At 36.3% G+C, this 24,559-nt stretch overlaps 5 protein-coding genes across 5 annotated transcripts; 3 read left to right on the forward strand and 2 right to left on the reverse strand.

Annotated features, from left to right (window-relative positions):
- Positions 1-9,692: 9,692 nt before the first annotated feature.
- LOC141590788 (F-box protein CPR1-like) lies at positions 9,693-10,802 on the reverse strand. Its single transcript, XM_074411346.1, has one exon. The coding sequence runs from the start codon at positions 10,800-10,802 to the stop codon at positions 9,693-9,695; it is 1,110 nt and encodes a 369-aa protein (XP_074267447.1).
- A 1,626-nt stretch (positions 10,803-12,428) lies between these two features.
- Positions 12,429-13,541, reverse strand: LOC141590789 (F-box protein CPR1-like). The gene has a single exon (XM_074411347.1). It carries the CDS (start codon positions 13,539-13,541, stop codon positions 12,429-12,431), a length of 1,113 nt encoding a protein of 370 aa, XP_074267448.1.
- An 848-nt stretch (positions 13,542-14,389) lies between these two features.
- On the forward strand, positions 14,390-15,481 carry LOC141590790 (F-box protein CPR1-like). The gene has a single exon (XM_074411348.1). The coding sequence runs from the start codon at positions 14,390-14,392 to the stop codon at positions 15,479-15,481; it is 1,092 nt and encodes a 363-aa protein (XP_074267449.1).
- A 1,309-nt stretch (positions 15,482-16,790) lies between these two features.
- LOC141590791 (F-box protein At4g22390-like) lies at positions 16,791-17,906 on the forward strand. The gene has a single exon (XM_074411349.1). It carries the CDS (start codon positions 16,791-16,793, stop codon positions 17,904-17,906), a length of 1,116 nt encoding a protein of 371 aa, XP_074267450.1.
- A 1,608-nt stretch (positions 17,907-19,514) lies between these two features.
- Positions 19,515-20,645, forward strand: LOC141590792 (F-box protein CPR1-like). The gene has a single exon (XM_074411350.1). The coding sequence runs from the start codon at positions 19,515-19,517 to the stop codon at positions 20,643-20,645; it is 1,131 nt and encodes a 376-aa protein (XP_074267451.1).
- The last annotated feature ends 3,914 nt before the right edge of the window (positions 20,646-24,559 follow it).

The following is a 24,559-nucleotide window of genomic DNA, read 5'->3' on the forward strand; positions in this document are numbered from 1 at the left end:
CGGTTTCTTCATTGTAAGATGGTATAAAAGCATCTTCTGCTGCTACATACTATCTGGATGGTATTTCAGACGGTAAGTCGTTAGACTGCTTTTAGTTTTCTTCTTATTCATTCATGTTACTTTGTACTCCGTATCTGGTTAATCTTTATCATGATTTTCGTCATCTTGTCTCTAATGATGTCAAGTGCTGGCATGATGATGTTATAGTTGCCAATAGCCCTACCATTTTTGCCATAAGGGAGTGTCTTCTACTAGGGCTCCATCGGATGTGGCTCTCTACTAACAAAGGAGATTATTTCTTATTATCATCTATAAATCACTGCTTTTTTAATTTATGTGAAACGAGAAGTAGAATGAAAGATATTAATAGCATCATGTCGCCCTGTAAGTCCGAAAGGCTTGCTGACTTATTTGGGATATTGTGGCGGTGTTAATTGAGAGTGCATGCCCAGTGGAGTAAGTTGAGGATGCTTCAAGCACCTTGTGCCAATGCTTCTTGGCGCACACTATTTCCGATTTAACTTTGAGGCCTCAAAAGCGTTAGTCAGAGGCGCTAATGTTTGTTACCATTCCAACATGAAGTAAATTGGCCAACCATTGTTAAATTCCAGCTGAAATCCGAAAATGATCCTTGTTGAGTTTAAGTAACTCCTCTGTCCCGGTCATTTGTTTACCTTTGTTTTTGACACAAAGAGAAAGGAGAGGTAAGGGGACCATTTGAGTGTGTTATTGAATGACAAGTAGACAATGGAGTATGTGGAATTGTGGATGATCAAATTACCCTTAGAAAATATTCTCAATATAGAAAGGTAAACAAATGACTCACACCATAAATGGAATAGGTAAACAAATGACTTAGATGCAAGGAGTAGTTATTTTTACTTTTTTCTTGCTCATAGTTCCTCTTTTTAACAATGCAATTTTCTTTACAAGTGAATACCTATGTACAAGTGGCTGTTATGACGAGGTTGAGCGTCTTGTTGCATGGTTTTGTGCTTCATTTGGTTAGGGAACGGGATCAAGATCATTGAATAATGTGGTTGCTGAACCTGGAGCGTTGGTAGAGAAGTTCTTACAGTGTACTGTTTAGCTTGTTGTCGACGATTCAGGGTAGAATGGAGATGTCGAAACTGAACGTTATTACAATAATTTCGGATTTGATAGGATGCTAGACTTTTTTCCAAACTGATTGCGCAATAGTTAGCGCGCCAGGCCCAGGTATACCTTAAGCAATTGAGCTTCGACTTCTTTAATGTTCTTTACTTGTTTTTAAAAGCTTCAAAATCATTTGCTAAGTTGTTTTCTAGGTTATGAAAGATGATCTGGAAATTGGGGTTATATGTTTCGATGATATTCGCTGAAGGAGGCATATCTGGGTATCTTATTTGGCGCGTACTCGATTTCTTAAAATAAAATCTCTCCGTTTTAGTGTCTAGGCGAATGAGAAGTGTAAACAAGGAGAAGAAGAATTAGAAGTAGTGTAGAACGAGCGAATCCTATTTACGAGGCATTATTCCGAGAAGAAGCACGTGTACATTCTGCTTTGCAAAGCGCTCTGGCCTCTCATAAGAAGCTGAGGTATTCATGTCATTATCCTGTTACTACTAGTATTATCAACAGTGAGAACTGTAATGTGGCAACTGATAAAATTACATCAACCTACAAAGCTGCAACTACAGAAAAATCAGAAAATACGACCTCGAATACGAGGGATTGCGATGACATTAACAAACCTAACCCTATCCAAGAACACAAACTCCAACATCTCATCATCATCTAACACCTCGTTTGTCTCGCTCATAAATCGAACGATTGTCCGGTAACTCTCAACTGGATAACAGTCTTGAACAATCTCATTGACGCTCACAACTGATGATAGGTTCTTATGCCCTCAATCATCTCATTCTCATCATCTTCTCTGGAACCATGCGTCCCATCTCTTGTCATCACTTCAAACCTTACCATTATAGCAAGTAATATAGGGTCTTCAAAATCATCATCTATCATCTTCCTCCCCATCCTCCTGTCCATCCTCGCCACCACCCTGCTGCCTGTCTTCCTCACTACCTTGATGTCTGCCCTCCGCACCAGCTCCCTGCCCATCCTCTTTACCGCCTTGCTGCCCGTCCTCCGCATCAACACCTTGTCCGTCCTCCTCACCAGCACCCTGCACATCCTCCGCATCATGTACAATAGTCAAGAAGCACTTAGGTAAGAACATGACAACAAATCAAGATTTACACTCTTGCCCTGAAAAAACAATTCGGATGGGGTCGGGGAATTTCGGGTTTTGACAGGCCTACTAACATGATATTTTTGTTGGCGCCCAGATCGGGTAAGATACGAGTCGATGATGTTCGAGGTTAAAATACAGGTCAAATATTAGTATATAATGTTTGCCATTTTAAATTCGAAATAAAATATTTTTAAAAAAAATTTAAAATCATATTAATTACATTACCGTATTTGTATCGCAACTATTATGTTATTTTTAAAAAACATATTAAAAAAAGGTTATAAAATGATTTATAAATTATGTTTGTCATTTAAAATAGAAAAGTTTATTATATTTTTATTTTTATTTTTATCTATACTATATAATTAACAGGCAACTTAAAACAATAAAGTTTTTGCCACGTGGCTTTTTTACAATCTATAAAATCTTATTAAAATGTAAGACAAAAAAAGTGACTTAATGCCACGTGACAACAGAAAATGCCATGTAGAAATGAGAAATGCCACTTAAGAATAGTTCACAAATAGTCAATCTGCCTAAATTCAATGAATGGACGCCATGAATGCTTGAATACTCAAAACTCCACATAAATGCATAAGAAATTGAACAGACATCATGAATGATGGTCTATCGAACTCTCATTCTAGCTATCAGAACCATAAACAGATGCATGTCATCATGACCATAGCAGTTCTTCTCTATTTATCCTCTCATTATTTGTCAGGTTTCTAAAATGCATAAATATCTGCCCTGAAATTCTACAATCTTAAATTTGTTATTTGGTCTCCCTAAGCAAAGGTTTCCTTTGGTTAGCTCAGTATTCTGAGTTTTCGCAACCATTTCGATTTTGGAAGCTCTATGGATATACAAGTGTTGATAAATTGGATGAGTGTTGTTGGAGATTGCAGCGCCATTTTCGTTTCAACAAGTTACCGATTGAGCCCAAGTGGAGACCGACATCAATGTTTTCGTTCCATCCTTATGATGATGAAGTTGCTTACTTGGAGTTACATAAAGGTGTGAAAGGCTCTGTGGTTTCTTTCAACTTGAGAATCGGGACCTTGGGACCGGCCATGTGTATGAAGAAAATGACTAGACGTTGGGGTGATGTTTTTACGCTTGACCTCCCTCGTCTTATGGGAGACCCAATTTCATCTTCAGCTGCTTGTAATCGACTTTCTTTTAAATAAGTGACTGGTCTTAATAACAATGTATTCAATTCTGAATTTTTGATTCTGGTGACCTCAATAATAATGTATTCTATTTTTTGCAATGTTGATTTTTACAATGTAATTTAGCTTGTTGTCGACGATTCAGGGTAGAATGGAGATGTCGAAACTGAACGTTATTACAATAATTTCGGATTTGATAGGATGCCGGGATTTTTTCCAAACTAATTGCAATAGTTATTATACAGCGCCAAGCCCAAGTATACCTTAAGCAATTGAGTTTCAACTTCTTTAATGTTCTTTTTAAAAGCTTCAGAGTTCTTTGCTAAGTTGTTCTCTAGTTAGAGGTTATGGAAGTTGATCTTGCTTATGAAAGATGATCTGGAAATTGGGGTTATATGTTTCGGCAAACAGTCCCTTCCATACATCTAATGGCTGCTGATATTTGCTAAATCGGCTGATCAAAAGCATAATTTTGAATGCTCATGCAAGAATCAAAATTAGACCATTATTAAGTATCACATAATAGTCATGCAAGAATCAGGATATAAGCAATGTACTGGACAATATACGTAAGAATATTCCCGACAAAATCAACTTGAATCTTGTTTTTCGCATATAAAGAAATAAGCTTTGCATGCCCCCAATTACTGAAACCTGCTCCTTCAAAATGCTTTGTGACCAATTTGATTCTTTGGATATCTGTGTTATTATTTACTAGGAAGATTGTACGTAAAAGAAGAAAATAATGCGGAAGCTAAAGAAACCAGAAACTGATTCCTTGTTGAACTTTGTTATTGAAAGAGAGAAATGTTTGATGAGAGTAACACTAAATTTGGAGACATTGAATGTTGTAATTGTATTAGGAAATCTTAACAGACTTTAACTAACTTTCATAAAACAACTCTAACAACCTGTTCTAACTAACTATTAACTGACAATAACTAACATAGTTTATTTGTTTATACACAAATACTAATATTATAAACATATCATTGAGACATTGACCCATTGGGTCGAACGAGTCAAGCCGAATTCCACCCTAAATTATCGCGGCATTTTGAGTTCAAATCATTCATATCACGGATCAAAAGAAAAAACAAATCGGGTGGGGTTGAGTTTTGACAGGCTATTAATAAAGATGTTAATGGGGCGGGTGGCTGCGGAGGAGGGGTAACCCGCACCCGCATCCACGAACTATAATGCGTACCACACCCGTCCCAGGCGCCCCGAGGGTTTATCTTTTCAAACCCGTCCCTGCCCAGCAGGGACCCTTTGACCCGTCAAATTACCTATCTCCTCACAAAACAATTTTTAAATATATAAATCTTGAATCTTAAACATACTAGTCTCGTACTCTTATACATCTTATACAAATAAGTTTTCGCAAAATAGTTTAACATTCAATTAACTAATACACACTTTTTTTTAAACCACTAAGGGGTCGTTTGGTTCAACAAGTTGGAATGGAATGGAGTTTGATAGTATATTAGTATGGAGTTTGATAGTATATTAGATGTCAGAAAGGGTGTCGCGGACAAGGTTATGCAAATACTTGATACCAACAGTACCAGCACACGACACACTATGATCTCCATAGATATCCCATCAAAGACCCGTGAACAAGCAGACCATGGTCCAGGCACAGAAAACAAAGGAATATCCAGCCGATAGCTAAACACACAACGATAAATCCTCCCATTCATAGTCTGCCCTAACTCTGAAATAGGGACCGCACGAAGCCAATCAGAAGCTAGAGCCCAAAAAATGAAGAATCGCCTTGCTGCTCAACAAAGGACCGATATTTGGACTATGAAATCCATCATGGTAGAAAACTCGTACCAATTTACTAAATACAAAAACTTCTCCACCAACAAGCATTACATGAAGACCATAATTGGGATTAAGGCCAGGCTTGAAGGGAATGCCACCAATAGTGAACAATTTCACCAATATATACTACGCAAAAGAAGTGGCTTAAGAATAATCGTAAAGGCGGAAATGCCAACATTGTCGATAAGGAAGCGTCCTGATAATAAAATCAAGTAAAGACCATAATTGAACAACAATACTCAGTAATCAATAATCTAACCAAGTGATTGATCTTACTCTGCGTATAAAGAGTAAGACACTATCAAATTGTTGTTTAAAAGATAAATGGATAAATTCCATCTATGTAGATTAAATAACAAAGCAAACTATAGATTAAATAACGAACAACAATATGTTGCCCGAGACTATTTAGGCGACTAGGCTTTGCGACGACAACAGGGCGACTATTTTCGGTCGCCAAGTTCCTTTTAGCGATGACAATCGGTCGCCTATTTTAGTCGCCCGAGAACTGAATTCTTGTCGTGTCTATCATGCACCTTCCGGCAAATTGGTAGATCAGTTAAGAGTCAAAGAAAAAAGAAGAGCACTCGAGTAATTATATTACTATAACACTCTCTCCGTCCCGGTCATTTGTTGTCATTTGGTTTTGACACAAAGACCGAGGGGGCCAATTACTAAATGACAAGGAATAAGTTGAGTGTGAATGATCAAATTACTCATCAAATTCATTATTAAAATAGAAAGGACAACAAATGATTGAGACACCCCAAAAATGAAAAAGTACAACAAATGATCGGGACAGAGGGAGTACTATGCAAGCGGAACAAGGGATTCCGCCCATGGTATTGGTGTAAGGGTACCAGTTTCCGTCAAACCAACTTCTTGAGCCACGCTGAGAGTTTGAGACTCGAGATCACAGCAAATGACTTTCTTATAAATTTGCGGGTGTCCTATGATAATTTTGCGCCCGTCTTTTGAGTAAGCGTAAAGCAACGGGAAAAAACTTAACAATGAATTAGAAGACAGGCAATGCTTAAATTCCGAATCTGAAGAATGAAACACTCGAGTCCAACAATTGTCTTCCTTTAGCATCCATATATTCCAACCCAACTCTCTATCCATTAAATGTAGACGTCCGTTTAATACCCCTAATCTTATGTTCCCAACTCCTATAACTCGTATAGGTAATGATATCTCTTCATAACTGTGACTCGATACATCAAAACGCACAATCCGTACATTTACGAAGCCACGATCATAAGTTAACCAATATAAAGAGTCGTTATAATTACAACATCTAAATGGAATACAATGAATACCCCGAGGTGGATTCTTAATTTTCGACCATGAATTATCCTTCAAATTGTACAAATAAGTTTCGGACTCATGCTCACCACTTGTCCTATCGAACTGCATAATACTGAAAATCTTTAAATCGTCACTAACACAATCGTACGCAATTAACTCATTATGGCATATTGTGTGAAAAGGATATCTTGGTACTTTTCGATAGGCACGGGTGGCAGTAGACCTGTCAAACGGGTCAAACGGGCGGGTTACGGGTTCGGTCATTTCGGGTTCGGGTAAAATACGGGTCGGGTCTATTTCGGGTTTGAAAAATACGGGTTTATACGGGTCGGGTTTATACGGGTTTTGGGTCGAGTTTAGGGTTAGAACGGGTCAGATTAACGCCTTTTTAAAAAAATTTATTTTCTTTAATTCTACTTATAACGCATAATTATTCTTAAATTTTTATTATCATCTAGTTTAATATATGATATTAGTAAGATTCAACATTTTTTGCTTAATATTTTCAATATCACACCGTTAGACGAACGGTTCGATACGGGTTTCGGGTCGGGTTTGGGTAAAAAAAACGGGTCAATCAACATCTTTATTTTTTGTTATTTTTTAAAACTTCTTATATATCGTAATTCCTACCATTTATACGTTTTTTATCTTCCTGCTCGTCTTAGTCAACTTAATTGTCACCATTCTCGCTATCACCACCTCATCATCATCATCATTACCCTCACTAACTCGCTAAGTACGACAGTGAGACTCAAATAAGATGATAATGATGACGTGGCACGTGATCAAAGGTGATGATGTGGTAGTGCTGACGTGGAATGCGGTTCCACGTAATACGATGAAAGTGACGGTGTGCCACACACTTTAAAGTGATGACGTGGCATGTGATCGAGGTGATGACGAGGCAGTGCCGACATGAAATGCGGTTCGATGTAACACGGTGAAAGTAAAGGCATGGCACACACTTCAAGGTGATGACGTGGCATGTCGCCTGAAATGATGACATGACAGTGCTGACGTAGAATACGGATTGACGTAATATGGTGAAAGTGACGGTATGGCACACACTTTATTGTGATGACGTGGCATATGGTTCAAGGTGATGACGTAGAATACGGATTGACGTAATATATATACATATATTTCTTTAAAATTTTATAAGTCAATACCTATTAGACATTTTCAATATTAAGGAAGATATATTGCCTTGACCCAACGGTCAACCCGTTACGGGTCGGGTTTCGACCCGCTATTTACGGGTCAAAACGGGTTCGGGTATTTTTCGGGTTCGGGTTGAAAACACCGGGTTATTTGCGGGTTATTTACGGGTCGGGTTACGGTCGGTTTTCGGGTCGGGTCAGCTTTTGACAGGTCTAGGTGGCAGGGTTGTACAGAACAATCTCTTTTTGTTTCTTAAAACAAACCACTCCATTGCAAATACCTATAATTTTGGGAATATGTTCTTCGTTAAAAAAATCATCGAGATACGGTTCAAGAAGCTTAATGACGTCGGGATGTATATCAAGTTGAAGAAAGGGACATTGATCAGGGTGGTCGACGTCAAAAGAAGCCAGGAACTTATATGAACAGAGGAGAATTATGTTAGAGTTTCGGACGAGGGATCGGCCTAGATGGAGTTTGACAAACTCCGGACTGATAATCAGGTTGAGCAATGACTTCGAGGCGGACTTGAAGCGTAAAAGAGTCTTGACAGGTAGCCTTGATAAGATCTCTATAATAAGATCCTCCGGAAGAGACCTACTGCTTGTTGTTTGATTCATACTTGTAAATAATAAATAAAACGATAATAATTCTAAAGTTTTAAAGCAGATAAATTAGGGTTTAAGTGCTTTAATTATGAATCACGTCTATAGAAAATCAAATTAACCCTAAATGACGGAGTATATCTTTTGGATTTGGCAAAACTCAAAAGGTAACTTTAATTTGTAGGGAGGCAGAGTCCTACCAAAAATTACACACTTATATTAAATAAACATAACCCGCAAGAGTGGAGTCTAGTGGTTACAACTTGGGTAAAATGCTCAGGAGATCAAGGTTCAAGCCTCACCAACAGCGGCGAATCTACTCACGACATTCCGGGTTGCGCGAACACCGGAAATAGATTTTTTTTTTTTTTTTTTTTTTTTTTTTTTTTTTGCGTATTTTATCTAATTTCCAGGCTAAAAAAATAATTTTATAACCTTTTGATGTGTGTATAGATTTTAAATATTAATCAGGACCCCTGAAAGAAACTTTTTTGGATTCGCTATTACTCACCAAGAGCATGGCTTGAGTCCATACTTATAGACTTCGAGCAATTTTTTTTTAGAAACTATTTAGCATCAGACGGTCTCGTACATGATTTATTTATCGAACAAAGATTTACATAACTATCTTTTGACATTCGTGAAAAAATTGATGTAGTCGAATGTGGTGTATTAGATGTAACTACAAATTGCATATGTTTGAATTTTGAAACTTTTATAATCTCTTTTGGAAGAACTTAAATTGCCTCAGCAGTCGAGTCTAGCTCGTGGAACAAGCTTATAGAACTATAGAACAATTAGAGCCCCGCCAGTCTGCAATTTATATCGGGTCCATCCTAACACTAATCGGTGATAGTGTAATAGCACATGACGACTAATATTAGTGGGAATACGGTATGGACGGTCTATAATCGAAGTTGGAAACTGAAGAACGAAGCTCACTTACTATGTCTTATGGCGACAATGTGCATGCTTCCGGTACAATGCTAAATTCATTGTACCTGTTAGGGTGCAAACCCATGTCCCCACATCAGTAGAATAAAGATGGAAGATAGAGAGAATACAATAGTATGAGGCCTTTTGGTACTATTATGAGCAGTGGACAATATCGTACTATTATAAGCAGTGAACACAGATAGACCCAACAAAAGAAATGCTAAATTTCAGGATTAAGGCTTGATTTGTTGATGTTGTTGAAGGTTTGAAGGGAATGCCACCAATTAGATTAAAAATGATGAACGATGTCACCATTGTCGATCAGGGAAGTGTCCCGATAGTAATACATAAGCCAAAGAACAATAATCAATAATCTAAATCGACTGATCAAATCTATCAGACTCAAAGAAAAAAAAAACGAGTGCTCGAGTAATTAAGTTACTATGCAAGCAGAAGAAGGGATTCCGTCCATGGTAATGGTATTACTGTAAAGTTAACACCTTCCGGCAAACCAAGTACTTGAATGACGCTGAGAGTTTGAGACTCGAGATCACAGCAAATGACTTTCTTATACACTCGCAGGTCTCCTATGATAATTTTGCGTCCGTCTTTTGAGTAAGCGTAAGGCCCCAGGGAATAATCTGTCATTGAATGAGATGAGAGGAAATCCATATATTCCGAATCTGAAGAATGAAACACTCGAGTCCAACATTTGTCTTCCTTTAGCATCCATATATCCAAACCGAACTCTTGATCCATTAAATGTAGACGTCCGTTTAATACCCCTAATCTTATGTTCCAAAGTCCTTCAACTCGTATAGGTAATGATATCTCTTCATAATTGTGACTCGATAGATCTAAACGCATAACCCGTGTATTTTTTGAGTCATAATTATTATTTCTCCAATACAAAAAGTTGTTAGCAATACAAGTACAATATATATGACCGCGATAATCCTGAGGTGGACTCTTAATCGTCGACCATGAATTATCCTTCAAACTGTACAAATAAGTTTCGGAACCAGTCTGGTCTGTTTCATTAAAGTAGTTGATGAACCTGAAAATCTTAAAATCGTCACTAACGCAATCATACGCAAACACTTCTTGGAATGAAGTGGAGTGAGACGACCCTGGCCGTATAACCCGTATTGGTACTTTTTTATAGGCCCGGGTGGCTGGGTTGTACAGAACATAATCTTTATCATTCTTAAAACAGACCACCCCATTGCATGTACCTATTATCCTAGGAAGGCGATTATATTTTTTGACATCGGGATGTGTATCGAGTCGAACAGGAGGACATTGAAGGTGGTCCAAATCGAAAGACGCTAGGAAGGTCTCATCACTTGAAAGGAGGAGAATTGTGCTAGAGTTTCGGATTAGGGATCGACATAGATGGAGTTTAACAAACTCAGAACGGATAATCAGGTTGAGCAATGACTTAGAAGCGGATTTAAAGCGTAAAAGAGTCTTAACCGGCAACCGGGATAGGATCTCCATGATAAGATCATCAGGAAGAGACCTACTATTTCTTGTTTTCTTCATACTCATGCCGCTATAATTCTAAGGCACACCAAACAAATTAGGGTTTTCTAAAATTCAGGTTTATAGTAAATCATGTTTACCTTAAATATATTATTTAGGATTTACTAGACAGATTTGGTAAAACTCAAAAACTATAACTTTAGAAGAGGGAGAGTCCTATGTTGGATTTATGATCCAAAATTATTATTAGTTTAAGTTTGTTTCCTAAATATTGGTGCACGGCTACGCCACCACTAAAATTTATTTTCTATGAAATATGTAAAATTAATAAACAAATTATAAGACATTTACCACTCCCGTTGTTAATATTATTACTTTATGTACATCCCTCGTTAATAATGTTCACTACTTTTTCGGTTACTGTTTTTTCTTTAACTACTACTATTTTTACAGTTAAATTGTTAGTTTTGGCACAAAGACTAAGGAAGGAGGAGAGGATCAATTATAAAATGACAAGTGGAACAAATTGGGTATGATAACAATGGACTCAGACAGCCAAAAATAAAATAGGACAACAAATAACCCGGACAGGTCTCATAGACTCATACAAGTTTACTTATTACACACAGCAATCTTCTAGCAACAGACGGTCCCCTACAAGATTTATTTGTCACACTACGTTTTACGCAACTAGTCCCTCCGTCTCGGTCAATTTCTGTCATTTGGTTTTGGCACAAAGATCAAGGAAAGAAGAGGGGACCAATTATAAAATGACAAGTGGAACAAATTGAGTATGAATGGGAAAATTACTCATCAAATTCATTCTTAAAATAGAAATGACAACAATTGACTGAGATACCCAAAAATAGAAAAAGGACAACAAATGGCCGAGACAGAGAGAGTATATCCATATATCAAAACCGAACCCTTGCGTCATAATATGTAGACGTCCATTTAAAACCATTAATCTTACGTTCCAAGAGACCATAAGTTGTATAGGTAATGACATCTCTTCATACTTGTGACTCGATAAATCAAAACGCATAATAAGTAATAACTACGTCGTTAATCTTGTTACAATTAAAAGTGGTGCTAGAGATCCAATACAGAGAGTTGTGAGCAACATGACAGAAAGATAGATCCGAATGGAAAGCATAAGGTGGATTCTCAATCTTCGACCATGAATTATGAATTAACCATCTTAATTTTCTAAATCATGTTTATAGCAAATCAAATTTAAGCCATAGTATATTTTTGTTTATTGGCTAGATAAATTCGTTTAAATTAAATAGATTTACTTGACAAAACCCAAAGCTGGTATCTCTACTACAATACATATTGAGTGTTTTTAAACGGACGTCTAAATATTGTTGGAGCATAAAGCATTGCATGTTTTATTCAATAGATAGACGCGAAATATTCTTAGGTCCGTCTTAGGGAAAAAGCTTCGGAAATTCATTTATTGTTCATCTCGAGTCTTAAATTCATATCTTACTCGCGTTTTTTTTTTTGGGTTTGGTTTATGCTACTATGGTATGTGGTTTAGATGTTTTTTAAGGCACGAAGCAAATGACAACAATAGATTAAATAACGAAGAACAATATCAACAATTATAGATATAAGAGAAAGAAGAGCGTTCGCGTAAAAATCATAAATATGTCTAACCGAGTGGTTGAACTACCATCTATAATACTATGCAAGCGGAACAAGCGATTCCGTCCATGGTATTCCTGTAAAGTAACCACCTTTCGGCAAACCAAGTACTTGAACGACGCCGAGAGTTTGAGACTCGAGATCACAGCAAATGACTTTCTTATACATATCCAGGTCTCCTATGATAATTTTGCGTCCGTCTTTTGAGTAAGCGTAAGGCTCCAGGAAAAAACTTTCCAATGAATGAGAAGACAGGCAATGCTTATATTCCGAATCTGAAGAATGAAACACTCGACTCCAACAATTGTCTTCCTTTAGCATCCATATATCCAAACCGAACTCTTGATCCATTAAATGTAGACGTCCGTTTAATACCCCTAATCTTATCTTCCAAAGGCCTTTACCTGGTATAGGTAATGATATCTCTTCATACCTTTGACTCGATACATCAAAACGCACAATTCGTAAATTTACCAAGCCACCCTCATAAATCATCCAATACAACGCGTCGTTTGCAATACGACAACCAGATGGAAAATAATGAAAACCCCGAGGTGGGCTCTTAATCTTCGACCATGAATTATCTTTCAAATTGTACATATAAGTTTCGCACTCATCAGAATCCCCTCTTTTCCCAAAGTACTTGATAATACTGAAAATCTTAAAATCGTCACCAACACAATCGTACGCAATTAACTCATCCCGACACTTTGCGTGAAATGGACGTCTTGGTACTTGTCTAAAGGCCCGGGTGGCAGGGTTGTACAGGACAATCTCTTTTGGTTTCTTAAAACAAACCACTCCATTGCATATACCTACAATCCCGGGACGAAAATATTTAATAAGATTGTCATCGAAATACGGCTCAAGAAGGTTGATGACGTCGGGATGTATATCAAGTTGAACAAGGGGACGTTGAGGGGGATCGACATCAAAACAAGCGAGGAACTTATATGAATTGAAGAGAATTATGCTAGAGTTTCGTACGAGGGATCGACGTAGATGGAGTTTGACAAACTCTGGACTGATAATCAGGTTGAACAATGACTTCGAGGCGGATTTGAAGCGTAAAAGAGTCTTGACAGGAAGCCGTGAGAGGATCTCCATGATAGTATCCTCTGGAAGAGACGTATTATGTGTTGTTTGCGTCATACTTGTAAAAATAAAATAAAAAGATGATAATAATTCTAAAGTTTTAAACCAGACAAATTAGGGCTTAAATGCTTAAATTATGAATCTCGTTTACAGAAAATCAAATTTAATTTACCCTAATATACGGAGTATATCATTGGACTTGATAAAAGTCAAAGCTAACTTTGTACAGAGGTAGAGTCGTCCTACCAATATTACACACTTATTAAATAAAGACTAGTATTTATTTAAATAAATTTGGGATATTCTATATGGTACCCCTTAATTTTCGACTTTCTACATGGTGAGAGTATGAAAAATTAACTAACAATTTTATTTTAAGAAAATTAATTTATTTAAATATATGAATTTGACAAAACTAACAGGTTAAGCATAAAAATAGCAGGAGTAGTTAGAGAAACAACAGTAACCGACCGAAAAAGTAATGAACATAATAAATAGTATTAACAAAGAATGTAGTTAAAGTAATATTAACAACGGGAGTGGTAAACGGGTCTCATAATTTGTTGATTAATTTACATCTATGTGTTAACCCAAATTTTACGAATCATATTTTGTAGAAAATAAAATTTAAATAACAAATAAAGGTAGCTCGGGCGTATCTGGACATCAAACCTAGTTAGCTTAAAACTAGGAACCATTTACTAATATTTAGGAAAAAACTTTAACTAATAATTTTGGATCATAAATCCAACATAGGACTCCCCCTCTTTTAAGGTTAGTTATTGAGTTTTACCAAATCTGTCTAGCAAATCCTAAATAATATATTTAAGGTAAATTTGATTTACTATAAGCCTGAATTTTAGAAAACCCTAATTTTTTTTGGTGTGCTTTAGAATTATATACTCATGAGTATGAAGAAAACAAGAAATAGTAGGTCTCTTCCAGATGATCTTATCATGGACATCCTATCCCGGCTTCCGGTTAAGACTCTTTTACGCTTTAAATCTGCTTCTAAGTCATTGCTCAACCTGATTATCCGTTCTGAGTTTGTTAAACTTCATCTATGTCGATCCCAAATCCGAAACTCTAGCACAATTCTCCTCCATTCAAGTGAGGCCTTCCTAGCGGCTTTTGATTTCGACCAACTTCAATGTCCTCCTGTTCGACTTGATACACATCCCGATGTCATCCAATATAATTACCTTCCTTGGTTAATAAGTACATGCAATGGGGTGGTCTGTTATAAGAATAATAAAGAGTATGTTCTGTACAACCAAGCCACCCGAGCCTATAAAAAAGTACCAATACAGGTTATACGGCTAGGGTCGTCTCATGTCACTTTATGCCAAGAAGTGTTTGCGTATGATTGCATTAGTGACGATTTTAAGATTTTCAGTTTCATCAACTACTTTAATGAAAAAGACCAGCCTGGTTCCGAAACTTATATGTACAGTTTTAAGGATAATTCATGGTCGACGATTAAGAGTCCACCTCAGGATCATCGTAGTCATATATCTTGCACTCGTATTGCTAACAACTTTTTGTATTGGAAAAATAATAATTATGACTCAAAAAATACACGGGTTATGCGATTAGATCTATCGAGTCACAATTATGAAGAGATATCATTACCTATACGAGTTAAGGGCCTTTGGAACATAAGATTAGGGGTATTAAACGGACGTCTACATATAATGGATCAAGAGTTCGATTTGAATATATGGATGCTAAAGGAAGACAATTGTTGGACTCGAGTGTTTCATTCTTCAGATTCGGAATATAAGCATTCAATGACAGATTATTCCCTGGAGCCTTACGCTTACTCAAAAGACGGACGCAAAATTATCATAGGAAACATGCGAATTTATAAGAAAGTCATTTGCTGTGATCTCGAGTCTCAAACGATCAGCGTGGTTCAAGTACCTGGTTTGCCAGAAAGTGGTACCTTTACAGTAATACCATTACCATGGACGGAATCCCTTGTTCCGCTTGGATAGTAACTTAATTACTCGAGCACTCGTGTTTTTTCTTTGAGTCTTGATAGATTTGATCACTCGGTTGAGATTATTGATTATTGTTCTTTGGCTTATGTATTATTATCGGGACACTTCCCTGATCGACAATGGTGACATTGTTCATCGTTTTTAATATAATTGGTGGCATTCCCTTCAAACCTTCAACAACATCAACAAATCAAAACTTAATCCTGAAATTTAGCATTGCACCGGAAGCGTGCACATTGTCACCATAAGACATAGGGGACTCGAACCTGTCTCTGATACCATGATAAATTCTAAAGAGAGATAATTCATAATTGGATTTGTATTATTGAATGTTGTGAATCTTATGATAAGAATACATGCATTTATAGTAACGAAATCTGTTGGAATAATATCTGATCCCGGCTAACACGGCTAACAAACTCACTGCCAGCTCATCAATGTTTGCTAGCTTCTTGTAATATAAATAGAAAAGTCAAACCTTGTAATTATTATTCAATTCATTCAATATACCAACTTTTATTTACACTGTTTCTTACTCTAACTTTTCCTCCATTTTACTAAAGCTTCGATCGTTCATCAATGGCGGCACATACGTTCTACTTCCATGAATTCCTTCAAAATCTAAACCCTAATACTGTAAACCCTAGACGATAGCCGTCGTACGCTATCTATAGCCTAATTCCTCTAACAAAGTGAGCTTTGTTCTTCAGTTTCCAACTTCGATTCACTGATTAGTGCTAGGATGGACCCGATATAAATTGTATCACCGATTAGTGCTAGGATGGACCCGATATAAATTGTAGACTGGGGCTCATGTACGAGACCGTCTGATGCTAAATAGTTTTAAATTTTTTGTTGTAGTGACGAGAGAAAAACTGCTACCTTCGGTGCGTACTGAGTAAACCCTCGGGTATACGCGATAGCCTACAAACCCGTATACCAGGTAAGCCACCCGAAGAGTGACTAGATCGAAACCTATAAGGCATATGCTCAGACCATAAATACTCCGCAAAATTGCTTTTGGTGAGGCTTGAACCTGAATCTCATGGGAATTTCACCAAATTTTTAACCACCAGACTCCACCCTTGTGTGCGCGTTATGTTTATTTAATAAGTGTGTAATTTTTGGCAGGACTCTGCCTCTCTACAAAGTTGCCTTTTGAGTTTTGCCAAATCCAAAAGATATACTCCGTATTAGGGTTAATTTGATTTTCTATAAAACGTGATTCATAATTAAAGCACTTAAACCCTAATTTGTCTGGTTTAAAACTTTAGAATTATTATCGTTTTATTTGTTTACAAATATGACGCAAACAACAACTAGTAGGCTTCTTCCTGAGGATCTTATTATAGAGATCTTATCACGGCTGTCTGTCAAGACTCTTTTACGCTTCAAGTCCGCCTCGAAGTCATTGTTCAACCTGATTATCAGTCCGGAGTTTGTCAAACTCTATCTACGTCGATCCCCGGTAGTCCAAAACTCTAGTAAAATTCTCCTCCGTTCATATAAGTTCCTCGCTTGTTTTGATGTCGACCCCCCTCAACGTCGCCTTGTTCAACTTGATATACATCCCGACGTCATCAAACTTCTTGAGCCGTATTTCGATGATAATCTTATTGAATATTTTCGTCCCGGGATTGTAGCTATATGCAATGGAGTGGTTTGTTTTAAGAAACAAAAAGAGATTGTCCTGTACAACCCTGCCACCCGGGCCTATCGACAAGTACCAAGGCCGCCTTTTCACACAAAAATAAATGATGAGTTAATTGCGTACGATTGTGTTGGTGACGATTTTAAGATTTTCAGTATTATCAAGTACTCTGGGAAAAGAGGGGATTCTGATGAGTGCGAAACTTATTTGTATAATTTGAAGGGTAATTCATGGTCGAAGATTAAGAGTCCACCTCGGGGTTTTCATTCTTTTCCATCTGGTTGTCGTATTGCAAACGACGCGTTGTATTGGATGATTTATGAGGGTGGCTTGGTAAATTTACGGATTGTGCGTTTTGATGTATCGAGTCATAGGTATGAAGAGATATCGTTACCTATATCAGTTTTAGGCCTTTGGAAGATAAGATTAGGGGTATTAAACGGACGTCTACATTTAATGGATGAAGAGTTTGGTTTGGATATATGGATGCTAAAGGAAGACAAATGTTGGAGTCGAGTGTTTCATTCTTCAGATTCGGAATATATGGATTTCCTCTCATCTCATTCAATGACAGATTATTCCCTGGAGCCTTACGCTTACTCAAAAGACGGACGCAAAATTATCATAGGAGACCTGCGAGTGTATAAGAAAGTCATTTGCTGTGATCTCGAGTCTCAAACTCTCAGCGTCGTTCAAGTACTTGGTTTGCCGGAAGGTGTTAACTTTACAGTAATACCATGGACGGAATCCCTTGTTCCGCTTGCATAATTACTCGAGCGCTCTTTTTTTTTTTTTTTTTTTTTTTTTGAGTCTTAACAGACCTACCTTTTTATACATGGTAAGTTCAACCACTCGGTTAGATATATTTATGGTTTTTTCGAGAGCGCTCTTCTTTCTCTTATATCTATAATTGTCGATATTGTTCTTCGTTATTTAATCTATTGGTGGCATTCTCTTTATTGGATCACTTATAATGTTGACTCAAAAAACACCATGATTATGCGTATTGATTAATCGAGTCACAGGTACGAAGAGATATCGTTATCTATACAACTATACAAGTTCTATGGCCATGCTGCACAAGACGCGACATCTGAACCAGTCTTATGACAATGTAATACCCAATCGAGTTTAAGTAGGTACATCTAAAACACCACATTCGAGTATATACATAAATTCTTTCACAAAAGTGAGAAGATAGTTGTGTAAAACTTTGTGTGATAAATACGAGTAATTCTTGTATGAGACCATCTGTTGCTAGAAGATAGTTGTGTACATCATGGTGTGATATATACGAGTAATTCTTGATGAGAACGCCTTGTTGCTAGAAAATAGTTATGTAAAACTTGGTGCGATAAATAAATCTTGTATGAGACCGTCTCATGATGAAATATAATCGTCTTCTTTTGTTATATAGTTCTATAAGCGTGTTGCATGAAACTCGACTTCTAAGCCAGTCTAATGACAATGTACCCGAGCCAAATCAAGTTCTTTTGAAAGAGATTATGAAAGTTTCAAAATTCATACATATACAATTTGTAGTTACATCTAATACACCACATTCTACTAAATAATTTTTTTCACGAATGTCAAAAGATAGTTATGTAAATCTTTGTTCAATAAATAGATCATATATGAGACCATATGATGCTGAATATCTCATGAGAATATCTTGCAAATCTTACCACATTTAGGTTAGTAATGTGTGCCCTAAGGGCAGAGGCGTTTCTCATGGGGGTGCAGGGGGTTTCATCTGCACCCCCTTTTCCCAATAATTACAAAATTTTGCTTAGTGTAGGAGCATATAAATTATGTGGGTTTACTGGTTGTTAAGACTATTTTTTAGTTAGAGGTCATGGGTTCAATTCTTGTATTGAACAATTTTTATCCAATACCATATCAGCATACATTTTGTCCAACTAAACAAAATTTTATTCACAAAACTCGACATTTTCATTATTAGAAAATTTTATGCACCCCTTACATAAAATCCTAGAATCGCCTCTGCCTAAGGGCACACGTTAAAAAATTCGTTTCTTTATTTAGTGAGTGTTTAATTATTGGTAGGACTCTCTGCCTCCCTAAAAAGTTAGCTTTGAGTTTTGTCAAATCTAAAGATATACTCCGTAATCAGTGTTAGGGTAAATTTGATTTTCTATAAACTTTAGAATTATTATTATCGTTTTATTTTACAAGTATGAGGCAAACAGCAAGTAGTAGGCCTCTTCCAGAGGATCTCATTATTAGAGATCTTATCATGGCTGCCTGTCAAAATTAAAAATTAATGTCATCTCGATTTAATAAATAATACATTAAGAAGTACGGCTCTATATATACCGCGTGGATCTATACTAGTTCATAATTAAACCCTAATTTATGAAGCAAACAAGAAGTAATAGGTCTCTTCCAGAGGAGATTATCATGGAGATCTTATCATGGCTGCATGTTAAGACTCTTCTACGCTTTAAGTCCGCTTCCAAGTCATTCTTCAACCTGATTATCAGTCCGAAGTTTGTCAAACTCCATCTAGATCGATCCCTCATCCGAAACCCTAGCATAATTCTCCCTTATTCGGGTAAGGCCTTCCTCGCTTATTTTGATGTCGACCACCCTCAACGTCCCCTTATTCAACTTGATATACATCCCGACGTCATCAACCTTCTTGAACCGTTTATCGATGAAATTCTTAACGAAGATCATATTCCCAAGATTATAGGTATTTGCAATGGAGTGGTCTGTTTTAAGAAAGAAGAAGAGATTGTTTTGTACAACCCTGCCACCCGGGCCTATCGACAAGTACCAAGAAAGCTATCTAACGCAATGTACCGTGATGAGTTAATTGCGTACGATTGTGTTAGTAACGATTTTAAGATTTTCAGTATTATCCAATACTTTGAGAAAAGAGACGGGTCTGATTGCGAAACTTATTTGTACAAATTGAGTGATAATTCATGGTCGAAGATTGAGAGTCCACCTCGCGGTTTTCATTATGATATATATTGCAGTCATATCGCTAATAACTCTTTGTATTGGATCACTCGTAATGATGACTCAAAAAACATAATACTTATGCGTTTTGATGTATCGAGTCACAGGTATGAAGAGTTGCCGTTACCTATACAAGGACTATATCCTCGGGTTTGGGACATAAGATTGGGGGTTTTAAATGGACGTCTACATATGGTGATAATTGAAGACAGTTTCGATATATGGATGCTCAAGGAGGACAATTGTTGGGTTCGAGTGTTCCGCTGCTCAAATTGGATATATTTTGAGAAGAGGAAGAGGTCTTCTCAAAGGAAGAGGTTTCCTTGCCTTTTGCAATACGGTAGCTCAAAAGACGAAAGCAAAATTATCGTAGGGGTAGAACAAAATCGTGAATTACTAATAATTTGTTGTCATCTCGAATCACAAACCACCAGCGTGGTTCAAGTTATTGGTTTGTCGCCGGAAGTTGATACCTTCACTGCAATGGCATGGGCTGAATCGCTTGTTCCACTTGCATAGTAACTCAATTACTCGATTGAGCACAATTCTTCTACAAGGTAAATCAATCAGTTAGAAAGATATGAGGTTTAGATTTAGATTATTGATTACGGTGTATTGTTCTTCAATAATTATCGTGTTTACTTGATAGGGATACTTCTCTGATCGACAATGTTGTCATTTCTGCTGTTTCGATATTTGAACGATGAAAAAAGGTCGGTCGTTTGTTGATCATCGTTTAGGGAAAATAATTTACGCAGCAGCTGCGACTATTAATGACTCGAAATTTAGCATCGTACCTGAAGCGATAGCGACCGTAGGTCATTTGTTTACTATTTTTATTTTTTTTGTGAAGGGTATTTTAATGAGCATAACCATACTCGTGTTTTTTTTAATATAAAATCCAACCCCGTTGTATGATTTTTCATGAATATTTCACCAAAATTCATTTTATAATCGTATTAATCAAATATAAAATTCAATTTTTTATAACCATATATCTTTTACACAATATATAATCGTAATAACGGGTATTTCTAATAATTTTATGATTATTCGACAATTTGATAAATGTAATAATAGTTCATGAAACTTTATCACATTTTTATTTTGTTTATTGTAGACCAATGTAAAATGATTATTTAGATGAATAATTAATTGTATATTAATTAATAAAGTTGAAACTAGTAATTTTTATGCATTATTAGTAGTAGCATAATATTACTCTATATAAAATGAACTAGTTTTAAACCCGTGCAAAAATATACGGAGTATAATTTTATTAAGTTTTAAATACATGTCTCATGTCATATATTTTATGGGACGTTGTGTCGCAAGTCCTTTTTTATCCATATCCATATCTGTATAAATTTCGGTGTTACCTAGGAAGAATGTTATACACAAATGGGTTGACATTTGTGCCCATTAACTCAATAAGATCCAAAATTAATGCAAATAAAGGGTCACAAATTCTCATTCTAGACGGACAATATTCGTTTATAGGTTCCTTTCACAAATGAAAGTGAATAGTGTATAAGTGGGTGTGAAATGGATACCCACACTTGTCCTCGCACTTTAATTTTGTAAGAGGCTCACTTTCCGCCTATAGTTATATACGGATAATGATCGTATAATGAGACGAATTGATAAAGGGCTGATCTTAAATCCTAAATTTCCGATTGACAAACACCAAATTCGCTGTCACTTTACCTCCTCCTTGTTCTCTTGTAAGTTGTAAATACTCCCTTCAATTTTGCTTTAAAAAACTTAACTCTCTCTTATGAAGATTTATTTCACAAAAAAAAAAAAATATTATGAAGATTTATGCAACAATGAATGAGTTAACTTAGCTCCTTTTAAATAGGTGTCAAAGAAAAACTTTTTTTTTTTAATATCTTTACTTTTTGTGAAATTATATTAGGGTTTTAGTTATAGTGGCTAATTTTAATTTTTTAAACATAAATAATTTTTTATATAATGTATTCTTAGATTTATGAGATGAATTATTCTCTATTGCCTATTATTTTTCTTAATTTTATCACTTTTAATTTTGTTATGCCTTTTAACTTAATTTAATGTCTTTAATTTTTTTTTTGTCTTCGATGTTATTCTTTAATTTTATGTCTAAAATATTTTTAAAATCTTTTAAAGATAGGACAGATATGACAAAGCATCTGCCATTTTACTATTAACAATTTAACATTGTACTTTGAGTAATTTTTATAGGTTATTAATTTGTGTTATTTTATATGCTATGTAAAATTTAATTTGCATAGATTAATGCATGTAATTTATATACTCCATGGTTAATTGAATGTTGGATTGCCATACTATACTAACCAAAAGACGCTTGCAAAAACTGGGAAGTGGGAAGCAGTTATTAGAAATTAAAAATTGAAATAAAAAGTTGATATGTTGACGTGGCTTTACCACAGGCTAGCAAATGTTTTTGCTTTAATAGAATGTGGATTTTTATTGAGATTTTAGTGAAAAATAAAAATCCGGATTAAATTTCACTTTTTATTTAAGTTAATTAAGGGCGATGATTGCAACGGTTAAAATTTAAGGGTCTGCTCAAATTGAAGTGTATAATACACGTTTTTCGGGGTCGCTTTAGGAGTTACATTATTCATTTTCAACTACGAATAAATAGTATTAAACCATTTTTAACGAGTATCTTATTTTCTTCTCTCACTTAATTATCGCACACCGACAACCTCAAATATCATCCGTTATTCCTCAAAATTTGTGAGGCCGCTTTATCTGATTCTAGAAACTGTGTGTGCTATTTACAAACATTTTTGTTCCAGGGCCTTAGAATCCCGAAAACCGTGTATTATACACTTCAATATACAATTCAATTTTCGCCGTTCGGGAGACCGTACCAGATCGTGTTTCTATCTCTTCTGTTTTTTCTACCACTTGTCCAGGGTCGCTTCAAAAGTTACCTTGTTTAATTTCAGCACCAAATAAAAGTATTAAATCAGTTTCAACGAGTATCTGATTTTCGCCCGAGATTGGTTTAACCTCAAATTTCATTCGTTGTTCCTTAAAAGTTTTGAGGCCATTTTATTTGACCCGAGAACCGTCCGTGTAATTTACAGACATTTTGTTTTGGTGTCCTAAAATCCCGAAAACCGTGTATTATAAGCTTCATTTTAAACCGCCGGGAGGCCGTATTGGGCGTCTTTCTTTTTCTCACGTTTTTTCTAGCATGTTTCATGGGTCGCTTCAAGAATTACCATATTCAATTTCAATCATAAATAACAAGTATTAAACAATTTTTAACGAGTATCCGATTTCCGCTAAGACTCGTTTATCGCACACTGGAAGGCTACAATGTCCACTATTCTTTCTCCAATGTGTGAGGTCGCTTAGACTGACTCGAGATATCCTCCTTGTGAATTAGAGGCATTTTTGAACTAAGACTCTGGAATACCAAAAACCGTGCATTATTATACACTTCAATTTGAGCCGTTCGTGAGGTCGTATTGGGCCGTGCTTTCTCCCGGTTTTTCTACCACGTGTCTAGAATCGCTTCAGGATTTACCCTATTCAATTTCAGCCACAATAACAAATATTAAAACATTTTTAACGAGTCTTCGATTTCTGTCCAAGACTAGTTTATCGGACACCTGCAGCCTCTAATATCCTCTGTTGCTCCTCAAATTTTGTGAGGCCGTTTTGTATGACCTGAGAAATCATTTGTGTAATTTACGAATATTTTTGTTCGGGGACCTTAGAATCCGAAAAACGTGTATTCTACACTTCAATTTGAGCCGTTCGAGAGGCCGTTCCGGGCCGTATTTCTTTTTCTCCTGGTTTTTAGACCACGTGTCCGGGGTCGGTTCAAGAGTTACATTATTCATTTTCAGCTCCAAATAAATAGTATTAAATCATTTTTAACGATTATCCGATTTTCATCTCTCACTTAATTATCGCACACCAACAACCTGAAATGTCATCCGTTATTCCTCAAAATTTGTGAGACTACTTTAGCTGACCTTAGAAACCGCTTATGCGTTACGCACATTTGTGTTCCGGGACCCTCGAATGCAAAATACCGTGTATTATACAGTTCAATATACAGTTCCATGTGAGCCGTTCGAGAGGCCGTAACAAGTCGTCTTTCTATCTCTCCGGATTTTTTTACCACGTGTCTAGAGTCGCTTCAGGAGTTATCTTATTTAATTACAGCACGAAATAACAAGTATTAAACCAATAGTACAAGTATCCAATTTTCGCCCGAAACTGGTTTATCGCACAGTGGCAGCCTCAAATGTCATATGTAGCTCCTCAAATTTTGTGATGCCGCTTTGTCTAACGCGAGAAACATCCGTGTGATTTATAGAAATTTTTGTTCCATGACCTTAGAATCCCCAAAAACGTGTATTATATACTTCAATTTGAGCCGTTCGAGAGGCCGTTACTGGCCT

The sequence above is a fragment of the Silene latifolia genome, chromosome 7, assembly GCF_048544455.1.
Source record: "Silene latifolia isolate original U9 population chromosome 7, ASM4854445v1, whole genome shotgun sequence".
NCBI classification, from domain to species: domain Eukaryota; kingdom Viridiplantae; phylum Streptophyta; class Magnoliopsida; order Caryophyllales; family Caryophyllaceae; genus Silene; species Silene latifolia.